The following is an 11,988-nucleotide window of genomic DNA, read 5'->3' as shown; positions in this document are numbered from 1 at the left end:
TCACTCCCATCCGGGTCACGGCACCATTGTAACGCTCCTGTTCTACCCGCTCCGTACGGGACTCAAACTGGCGTCTCCAGTGTGGGAGGCGGGTGCGCTAACAAGGATGCTAAAGCCTCTAGCATCAGTCGCTAGTGCACCTCTTGAGGTCAGGAGAGTGAGGTTTATACACACTGCACAGCTATCTATCAGCTGGCTCCCGTTACACCAGAAAATATACAAAATAAACAAAAAGCAAAATCTAAAGATTTTGTCTAATCTGTCTAATCAAATGATCTTCTGGAGCGCACACTCCAAATAAATTGCCTTTATTTAAGATTTACAAATTTCAATTTCATAACAAAATTCCATTACATTTAATTGAGTAATCTTAAACAAAATTAAATTATATCAGTTGCATTTTTATAAAACTTAATTCAACCTGATGGAATTTTGTTTGTTTGAGTGCATTAAATTCTATCCATTTATCAACCTAAATTATGTTTAAGACAACTTCACTTAAATTCATAACTAAAACACAGCAAAGGTAGTAAACTGCTGTACCAACAATTAGAAAATCTGAACACGCTGAGTGCTGGTGTTAAACCTCTTGTGTTGATGACCGCATCTTTCCACTTATGCTTGCACTTTTTAGTTACATAATTTAGTTAAATCCTTATCCTAGGTATATTCCTTTTCTTAAATCCATTCCCTTCTTTTAGCCTTTGAGCCTCTGAGCTCTGACTGAATTATATAGCAGACAACATTTTTCTGATTAAGAACAGAGCAGTCAATTGGCCAGACAGCATAACTCCCGTCCCCACCTTCCACCTGAAATGTTCAATCTCTACAAATAATTTTAGGATTCATTTGCTTTAAGGATCAATTTATCAGTACAACTGAGTTGAATATTTAGGCTGTCAAAAAAATTTAAACACATTTAAAATATAGTAATTAAATAATAAAAATTGGTTTAAATACAACATTTGACAGAGGGGGCACTGCCTCCTGATGCACCCCAGTGGCACCGACCCTGGACGCGTATATGAATGGTCTTGATAGAGTCCACTCTTCCAGCACTGCTCTGCTAGACTGAATCCCGTTGGGTATCACGACTCACTTGCGCTGCAGCCCCGCCCCTCTCGCAACTCCGTAGACTTCAGTGCACATAAACAGCTGATCGTGCGACTTAGAGCATCTCATTCACAGTCCGCAATGTCATCTGAAGAGCTCGCACTGAAGCTGCAGCGCAGGCTGGACGCCGAACAGCATGACCCGAAACCCCGTTCACCGCTGATCCCGGTACAAACAGAAGCGAGCGAGGAGCCGCCGGTGAAACCTGCCGACGTGAACGGCGACGCCACCTCTGAACTCACGGAGAAACTCAATCGCAGGTTGGACATTCAAGACGGCACGTCGAAGCCCAAACAGATGAAGGTTTTCAATCCGTATAGTGAGTTCAAAGAGTTCTCCCGCAAACAGATCAGAGATATGGAGAAAATGTTCAAGAGGTGAGTGTATTAGTCTAATATTCACTCAGTCATTTTAACATCCATTGGCACTATCAAATTAAATCATCTATGTTACAATTAAAAATAAAATATATTACTAAGCTCTGTGATAGAAGTTAATCAAGCTATGTTTGACAAGACTTTCTCAAGGTAAGGTTACAAGCAAACTGTGTGTGTGTGTGTGTGTGTGTGTGTGTGTGTGTGTGTGTGTGTGTGAGAGAGAGAGAGAGAGAGAGTTTTAGGATCATTGTGTTCTTAGATCACAATGGCTCGAACAAGAATGGTTTTTAATGTATCTCTTAAATAAAAAAACTCAAAAATATTTAAGCCTATTTTTTTTTTTTTTAATTTACACATTTCAATTTCATAACAAATTTCCATCTAATTGAATTGTGTAATCTTTAACAAACTTAAATAAAATAAAAAGTATAATATCTAAGTTTATTTTATTTTACCTGTGTTCAGGATTACTCATTTCAATTTGATGGAAATTTGTTATGAAATTGAAATGTGTACATCTTAAAATATTTTTGATTGCACATTGCTTGTTCTTGATCATTTGATCATGTTTTGTTTAGTTATTTCTATATAATTTTATTCTCTTTTTGCCACAGCAAGCTGAATATGTTTATTTGAAATAAAAGTGTGTTTTATTGACATGACTAAAACCATGCATTTAGCCAAGACAGTGTACAATAAGTAATAAAAAGTAAATAATAATAATAACAATAATAGTGAAATGGAGTAAACAAGTACTATTAATAAAACAATAGTATAAAATAAAAAACAGTGCTGAGTAAAATTAGAAGTTTACAAATAGAAAAAAAAAAATGGATAGATTATGAAGGTACTGTGAGCTAAACAAGAATGATGCTCTCTCTTCAGTGTACAGTGCCAAAAAATGTGTTTTTCTGGGGTGATCTCTCTGAACGGCTATTGTTCTGATTTCCCTTGCATTATTTCAGTACAAGTGTCCACTCACAAACACTACGTCCCAAGTGGAACCCCCTCTATGAGCAACGATGCCATCTTTGTGCATGAGTCACTTTGGTTACATTTGGTTTCAGATGGAGTAAAGTTAAGTAAATCCCCCTTTTCGTGTTCATCCTGTTAATGTGACTTTTCTTGTGGCTCTAAGGCTATAATCCATGATTCTCTGGTAGTGCTGCATAACCCATCAAACAATAACAATAGCAAACAACCCAATATTTCTCGCACTGTGCTGAAAAATGGAAAATTCTGTGGTGTGCAATCCACTTCAAAGACTTAAAAAGGTGCACTCAGTAGTTTTTTACTCATTTAAAGTTTTAATCATCAATAAATTAATTGAAATGTTTAAGCATATGTATATATTATCCTGATGACTCACGTGAGATGAAAACTCCAGTCATATCAGTAATCTTATAAAAGCTGTTTTATTCTATATGGAGAGGGTCCCCTCTGCCATGTTAGGATCACATGACCGGCCGAACACTACTCGCCTATTCTCAATACTGCCCTATTATTGGACACTTTCATTCGTGGAATAAATTAATAATGAATGACTGTAAACGGTGATTTTCTACAATGGCATCTTTAACTGAAAACTATATTGTGTTTAAATAATGCTGCGTGCATACATGCCGCTAGGTGTCAGTGATGTCATTAGGTCTATGATGACATTAACATGAACTTTTCGATATTATATACTTTCTCATATCTCATGTTAATTATGCAGAGACAACTACAAATAAGCCATTCGTAGGTTAATTATCTTGAAAACTGTAAACACTCTGTGGCGCTATAAAAATTGCTTTGTTTGTTTTGAGCAACCGGTCTCAAAAATGTTGACATGACCAATGGCGTGAGTTTGGGGCGGGGCTATCTGTTTGTTTGATCAATAGCAGACGGGGCGTATTCGGAAGAAAAAAAACGTTTATTTTTGCATTTCCAGTGGCGTTAGTGGCACAAAATTACCCTTGAGCAAGGGGTCAGCTGTGTCAATGTTTTTGCCAAAATGATTTAAACATAGGGATGTAAAAAGTTTTTTTTTTTTTTCTTGAACAAAGTTCTTGGATTTTTTTCAATGAGAAACATTGATGTTATGTCAATATTATTTGATTGCATATTGTATTGTAGGATTTAACACAGGTTTCTAGTTCATCAAACCATGGCTGTAACGAAGCTTGGACGTCCCATAAGACTAGACTACATCAGGACCGCACGTGTGTCTATTTAAGTGATACAAGTACATACTCTGGCCCAGTTCAGTTCAGTTTAACCCAGTTTCATCAGAGATGAAAAAAAGATGACATGTTTAAGAGGGAAATGGGTCAAAAGCAAGATACAGTCAGACTTAAATACATTTTATAACACATTTCGAACAACCACAAAACAGCATAGATAGATAGATAGATAGGTATGGAGGGGAAATTATATAGCATATAAAAAGCATATACTGTATATTATTATAAGTCCATATACACACTCTGTCCTAGTTCCCCAGTTTCTTGGGCATGTGTGGTTGATGGATTCTACTAGCACTAAAATATGTCACTAGTTACTCCAGGGCTGGTATACACTGTTTTAGAAGCTTTGACTGATCAGTAACTGGTTGTGTGTGTGTGTGTATATATATATATATATATATATATATATATATATATATATATATATATATATATATATATATATATATATATATATATATATATATATATATAACAGAATAAATATGAAGTATAATTTCTCAATTCACTCCATCCATTTATTCCCCATCCCCTCCTCTATAGCGCTAAATTAAAGTGCAGGGAGAGGCGCTGACCTGGAATGTGCCTGGCATGCTGGGGGCAGGGGCAACATGCAATCTTCCTATTCTTCTTGTTAACCCCAACCTACTTCATGCCCTTCTTTAGCTGTTCTCTAGTCAGCTGAAAAGTAGCAGTGACTCTGAGCAGATCTGTGGTTAGCTTCAGATCCAGGATCTGGACTGCAGTATTGGGAATGCCAAGCTCTATAACACAAAGCCATGGCATCTATAAATACCACAGCAGGAAACCAAAGAGTACAAAGATGCACAAACACATGCTATGCACCCACATTTACGTCAAGGGCCAGCTTGTGTTTTCAATTTTAAAGGGGAGTTCATAAAGATGCAATAAATGTGAGTGATGACTGAGACCAACATACTGCCTACAGTACATTGTTTTGTATGTAGGAGTCTGTTGTCAGTTGCTGATGGCAGTTGTTCTTCAGGTCAGCAGATTCACAGTTGTCTTTTAATCAGGGACAGGCAAGTGTGAGCATGTATTGGTGGGGGTTCATAAAACAAAATTGAGTAATGAAAGAAAGCTGATAATATTGAGTTAATTGTCTATAAGCGCTATTATGGGTTTTAATGACGTAGGACTGGTTGAGCTGTTTCATCGGCGGGCGTGTTAATGACCTTTCAGAAACAATGTGGAACTGCTGGGGAGACGAGATTAGAACGACCGTTTAAAACAAAGATGTGAAACACCCCGATAAATCTAAAAATTGTGTGAGAGAAAGTGAGAAACCTAGAGTAAACTTTTGTTGCTCAGAGGTTGCCCTTTTATAGCTTAAGAGACATAATTAATTTCTCAATCATGTTTTATTTAAGTTTCAGCTTGTTCTAAGATGTTTCTCCCAAAAGTCTTTTGGTGGAATAATAAAATTAGAAAATTTTTGATAATGTAAGAGAAAAGAACTTTACTAATTAATGTTGATTGCATAGCTCGGATAATTCGGTCCTGGAACAATTGTATGCAAAATGTTTGAGTTCATGTTGAAATCTCTTAGTTTTGATTTCAGACATTGGTTTTCCAGCGTAATGTTGATTTCAGCAAAAAAATCAGCTCGCCACTTCTTAATTAAAAAAAGCGTAAATCACAGTTATGGTAAGGCATACAATGGAAGTGAATGGGGCCAGACCATTAATGCTAAAATACTTTAATGCTAAAATAATTTTACACAGATAAGGTTAGTAAGCAATTCTATGACACTAAAATCATGTCAGCACAAGCACATCTTGTGGCTATACTTCTGAAACTGTGTGTATTTAATGTTTACGGACTGACCCCATTCACTTCCATTGCAAGTGCCTTACTGTAACACCTCTTTTTTATTATTTATTTATTTTTTTATGAAAGAAGGGCAGGTTGAGACTATATATTTTTTTGTGTTGGCCAATCAATATTATGCTGAAATACTGTTGATTGAGCTTAAATTGTATTGAACCCGGAATATTCATTTGAAGAGATCTCGTTTGAGATTATTCTTTCCTATGGGGAGAGGAGAAAACAAAGGCAAAACGAGGTGATGTTCACCTGTACTTTTCAGCTATGAACATTTACTTTCTAAAAGCGTCTCTCAAACCAAAATAGAAACACGTGCCCTCTCCTTCAATCTCAGTCTATCCACTTTCACACATTTTTAGTCAAACACTTCTCTCTCTCTTTCGCACACTCACTCAATCCTGCTGGTTGGTGTGGTAACAGCTGGGTGAGACTATAAATACTCTCTGTTAGATTCTATCCTGCTGTTCCATCTCCATCCACCTGCTTCTGTTGCCTTTACTCTCAGTGGCTGTGTGTATATATATATATATATATATATATATATATATATATCTCTTTATGTTAGCTGTCATTTTAGGTATCTGTTGTAGGTTGATTTTGTCCATATGATGTTAGAATGCAGTTTTCGGTGATAAATTGATTAGAAATATTATATAAATCTTTATATAATGCAACAGTGATTGCCCACTTTTTCAGCAGCCTTGGTTCCAGATGTATTTTTCCTATAACTTTTTTTTCCTCCCAAAAGGTTTCAAAAACATGTTTAAAGGATTAGTTCCCCCAAAAATGAAAATTCTTGCATCATTTACTCACCCTCATGTTATCCCAGATGTGTATGAATTTCTTTCTTCTGCAGAACACAAACAAAATGTTTTAAAAGAATATCTCTACTCTGTAGGTCCATACAATGCAAGTGAATGGTGACCAACACTTTGAAGCTCCAGAAAGCACATAAATGCAGCATTAAAGTAATCCATACGACTTGTGGTTTAATCCATGTCTTAAGTGATCTAATTGGTTTTGGATGAGAACAGACTAAAATGTAACTCCTATTTCACTGTATATCTTGCCATTGCAGTCTCTAGGCACATTCATAATATCAAGCTCGATTACACTTCTTAGTGCTTGATGCATGTCCAGAGCACTGGATGGCACTTGGAAGTGTAAACGAAAGTCAAACAAGAGTGAGACAACATAAGGGTGAGTAAATGAGGAGAATTATCATTTTTGGGTGAACTATTCCTTTAATTCCTTCTCTGTTTAGAAAATGATTGGATTTTTTTCTTCTCTCTCTCGGTGTGTGTGTGTGTGTGCAGATTTGACTCTGGTAAAGATGGCTTTATTGATCTGATGGAACTCAAGCTGATGATGGAGAAGCTTGGAGCTCCACAGACTCATTTGGGACTGAAAAATATGATCAAGGAAGTGGATGAAGATTATGATGGCAAACTCAGCTACAGAGAGGTCTGTGTGATTGTATGCAAGATTTTAACAGTATAGTTACTTCTTTGATTGGTCTATAATTATCTCTAATTGATATCTGCTGATGAAATCTTTTCAAAGATTACACTCCAATAAAGCCACTTTAGACTCATCTACTAAAATAATCCTATCACGGCACATTTTTTTAGAGCTCTATTTAAGGGATAATGTCTTATCTCCAATAAAAGATATGATCTCCAATGCAACAATGTGGGTTCACACTTCTCAGCCAATCATATTTTTTCTGTGCTTTTTGAGATGTTTTCAGCATGTATTGCATATATATTGCATATATTTGTGGCTAGACTTACAGATCCTTATATTTAATCATATGACTCCTTAAAGTATTTTCAGCATTTTTATGTATGAATCAGGACATTATTTAGTCCTTTTATGAACTTTTCTTTGCCACTTTAAGAAGGATGCTCCAGGTTTATCTGTTCTTTTAGGCTCCTTTTCAAAATCTGCACTCTTCCCCCTTTAGGGTTGCCATATGTCCTGTATTAGCCGGAATGTCCAGTTTTTTTCCCAAAATTAAAATGTTGCATACGGGACTCCTATTATCCCATATTTTAGTGGTAAAACACTCAAAGGGGATGGCGAAACATCCCGTACTGAAGCACTAAAAATGTTCAAGCATCCCTTATTCACATGGCAAAAAGCTGGCAACCCAACCCCACCCCAACTCTGTCTCTCTCTCACACACACACACACACACACACACACACACACACACACACACACACACACACACACACACACACACACACACACAAACAGGTGACATGTGCAGCTGTGTGACTCTGCTGTGTGTCACACACAGTTCTGTCTCTTTAGGAATTGGAGGAACATTCCTCATGGATAAGATTACACACACACACACACACACACAAACACACAAAGACAGATTGCACAGAGAAAGAGAGGAAACCTGATATAAGGTCATTATGTTCCTCCCTCAATGCAATCAGTTCTGACTGAACATCTACAATTCAATCACTCTCCATTTGAAATCCCTGAAATCTCAATTTTGGTAAAGAGATTACAGATTTAGAAATATGAGATTTGTGTTGTCTTTCAGTTTGCGGTATAAAAAAAACAGCTGAACTCTAGGTTTATGTGCTTGCTTAGCAACTTTGGAAACTGCTATCAGTTACTTTTCTATATATTTTTAGTTAACTGCCAGAGACCCCAAAGTGATGAAAACCTGGATATATCAGGTATTTTTAAATTGTGCAAAAGTCATGATCATAATAAAAAGTTTGTCTAGAGTCTAGAGCTTGTCTAGAATAAACTTCCCCGTACCATACAGAAATCTGGTGTATTGCCATCAATGAACATACATAAAATTATAGTTCATATATTTGAGCTTATATGTTATGGTTGTAACGGTACACAGAAGTCACGGTTCGGTACGTACCTCGGTTTTGGGGTCACGGTTCGATACGAGTTCGGTACAACAGGAAAAAGCAACAAACCCCAAATGCTAGGTTTCTTTTCATTTATTTTGAACAGACAGTAGTGCAAATTACAGTTTGTTCCACCTAGCGGCATTTGGTCCCCACTTTTTCCTGTTGTGGCGGTTAGCAAACAGTGTTGCATTACCGCGCGCCCCCTTCTGGATTGGAGTGAATCGCCTGACTCGGATGTATTCTTCGTCTGACTGCATGCACCGAACAGTGACGTCAGTACCGTGACGGTTCGGGACGAATACATGTACCGTTACACCCCTAATATATGTCCATATTCAAATTCCACTAGTATTTGTCAAAATATGTTACATAAACTTATGAAAACAGCCATTTTTATTTTGAAATATGTTGCATGTATGTATAAGGATGTGACTTACACAGTATCTGTGAAAACCCTGTTTGAACATATATTTCATAATAGGTGTATTGCATATTGCCATTTAGAAGATTCTGTACGCCATATTGTTGGTTAATTTGTGAGCAACTCATTCTTTTCATTCAGTACCTTTAAATGAATCAGTCACAGTTGAATGATTGTTAAGTGTGTGGGTCAGAACAAAACATTTTTTTTCCTCCCCAATTTGGAAATCCCAATGTGTTCTAAGTCCTTGTGGTGGCGTAGTGACTAGTCTCAATCCACGTGGCGGAGGACGAATCTCAGTTGCCTCCGCATCTGAGCCCGTCAATCCACGCATCTTATCACATGGCTTGTTGAGCGTGTTACCACGGAGACCTAGCGAGTGTGGAGGCTTCATGCTATTCTCCACGGCATCCATGCACAACTCCCCGCGAGAACCACATTTTAGCGATCACGAGGAGGTTACCCCAACGTAACTACCCACCCTAGCAACCGGGTCAGTTGGTTGCTTAGCCTGACTGGAGTCACTTGGCACGAGAATAGCGTGAAGCCTCCACATGCTATGTCTCTACAATAATGCGCTCAACAAGCCACATAATAAGATGCGCAAACTGAGATTCGTCCTCTGCGCACCCGGATTGAGGCGAGCCACTACGCCACCACGAGGACTTGGCACACATTGGGAATTGGGCAGTCCAAATTGGGGAGAAAAAAAAAATCCTTAAAGTAATCACAAATGATTGGAAAGGTCATGGAAAAGTAGGTCTCGTTTTAACAGTGACGTCTTATATTATGGCAGAAATAAAGATGTCCCATACAGGGATTTAGACGGGACAACAAACTCAACGATGAAACGCTCGATCGGACGGACGGTATATTGAAGTGGCAAAATGCCCAAGGGGGACAGTCATTTTGCAAAATGCTCAAGGTGGGACCCCACCATCCCATACTGAAGCGTTCAGAATGCTTAAGCGTCCTGTCCTCGTGTGGTGAAATGTTGCCAACCCTATGGAAAAGTGTTACAAAGTCAAAATGTCAAAACCCTGAACTACTAATAACCATTCAAGCTATTGAATTTTCACAATAGTCCAAATCTAATGATCTTTCTCTTTCCCCCTCTCAGTTCCTGCTGATCTTCCGGAGGGCCGCTGCAGGTGAGTTGCAGGAAGAGAGTGGGCTTATGGCTCTCGCTCGGCTTTCAGAGATTGACGTCTCGACTGAAGGAGTTCTTGGAGCGAGGGACTTCTTTGAGGCCAAGGTTTGTGTATTTGTATATCTTTGTATGTATGAGAGTTCAGATGTATTTAAACGGCTCTCTTTGTTATTTGTTCAAGCTGTAGGGTGCAAACATTTTTTAAATCAATGATTTTAATGACTTTATTATACAAGCATCATATCAAAGAATGTAAATAAATGAATATGGAACTATATGAATGTTATTATAGGCCAGGCTTGTAATGATATGCATTACATAAAAAAAAAAAAATGTGTTTGAAGTTGATGAAAGGTTTCAGCTTGGCGCATTTTGGCATAATTACTGACCCCTGATGGTCATATACTGCAACTACACGAATGGATGCATTCTAAGAAGAACATTTTGTCAATGATTGGTTACACTAGATAGTATAGAGAACACTATATGGTGTTCAACTCTTGGTTTGGAACACATCTAACATATACAGTATGTAACATTATATATGTGTATATATATATATATATATATATATATATATATATATATATATATATATATATATATACCCTAAATGAACAAGATTCAACAAGTCTGATTCAGCTATTGCATCATAGCCTAAGCTGGTCTGGCTGGTCTGTTGATTAGTTTTTAAAGGGGTTTTGGGCACTTTCCAGCTTGGCTGTTTTAAACAGTTTTTGTGTCATTGAAGCAGAACTACAGCAATAGGAAAATCAGTGTATGTGTATTTGAGTTTTCATGTTTAGGCCATGTGACAAATAGAGTTCAAATGTATTTTATTTGTGTTGTGTGTGTGTGTGTGTGTGTGTGGTAGGTTCAGGCTCTGTCTGTGCGCAGTAAGTTCGAGGCAGAGATACGAGAAGAGCAAGAGGAGAGGAAGAGGATGGAACTCGAAAGAAAACAACGGCGTGCTGCGTTTAAAGAGCTACAATCTACATTCTCATAAACACACACATAACACATCTTACCGCTTACTCAGTTTAGCACATCTGCGTCTCTTTCACCCACAAATACATACTAATTCTTGATCAGCACATTTTAAATAAACAAATACGTGCACTCTCAGCCTCTTGGATCTCACATCTAAATATAATCACAGCCAAGGGGTACCACTGAACAAGTAGCATTAGCATTTGGTCACTTGCAGCTATCCTGAAATATGCATGTGGAATTAATGTTGTTGGTGGGGACCTTCAGATTAGGGCCATACAGAGAGGCTGTGGAAAAGACTGAAGCAACAGAAGCGAGTAAGATTTCAGGAGGGTTGTCAAAGCTAATTTAAGTTTAAAGATAAAACAGCACACACTTTAAAAGACGAGATTGTGCTTCTATTTTACTCATTCAAGTAACTATATATTTTTAGAAACAAAACAAAAGGTTTGTTGTAAAGTTATTTAGTGTTAATCATAATTTTAGACACATGCGATGTCGGTGTTGTGGCACAAATATTGATTATGACCAACAGATGAGATGTAAAGTTAGACCACGGAAACTATGGTAACCAAGTGTCAAGAAGTATTTTTATTTTTTATATATTTTAATCATGCATTTTGTTCGATTTTCTTTTTTTAAAGTACTACATATGTGACACCTAATTATAGTTTTGTTGTTAAAGTTAAGTTTTGGTTAATTGTATTTTATATTGGATGCTCATAAAATGTACAAGTGACTCTTATATGGTATGTTTGCTAATATCACATAAAGCCCATTAAATCACAGTATTTTTCAGAAAAATACACATGAAGTGTTTTTTAAAGTAAAGTTTAAGCAGCTCTAGTGTGTGTGTGCGTGTATGCTTTATCACATTATGAAAAAATCATAAACTTTAATGTAAACTATTTTAGTAAACTTAAATATTATGTCTAAAGGTGGCAGAACTGGAATGCACCAACAACAC

At 37.1% G+C, this 11,988-nt stretch overlaps 1 protein-coding gene across 1 annotated transcript; it reads left to right on the top strand.

Annotated features, from left to right (window-relative positions):
* The first annotated feature begins 652 nt into the window (after window positions 1-652).
* Window positions 653-11,766, top strand: LOC127429537 (EF-hand domain-containing protein D1-like). The gene is made up of 4 exons (XM_051678644.1): window positions 653-1,490; window positions 6,883-7,030; window positions 10,002-10,136; window positions 10,906-11,766. The coding sequence occupies exons 1-4, from the start codon at window positions 1,195-1,197 to the stop codon at window positions 11,035-11,037; spliced, it is 711 nt and encodes a 236-aa protein (XP_051534604.1). The 5' UTR covers window positions 653-1,194; the 3' UTR covers window positions 11,038-11,766.
* Window positions 11,767-11,988: the final 222 nt, after the last annotated feature.

This window comes from Myxocyprinus asiaticus, chromosome 39 (assembly GCF_019703515.2).
Source record: "Myxocyprinus asiaticus isolate MX2 ecotype Aquarium Trade chromosome 39, UBuf_Myxa_2, whole genome shotgun sequence".
In the NCBI taxonomy this organism is placed as follows: Eukaryota; Metazoa; Chordata; class Actinopteri; order Cypriniformes; family Catostomidae; genus Myxocyprinus; species Myxocyprinus asiaticus.
Note: the sequence above shows the minus strand (reverse complement) of the source record. Positions and strands in the feature narration are given on the sequence as shown.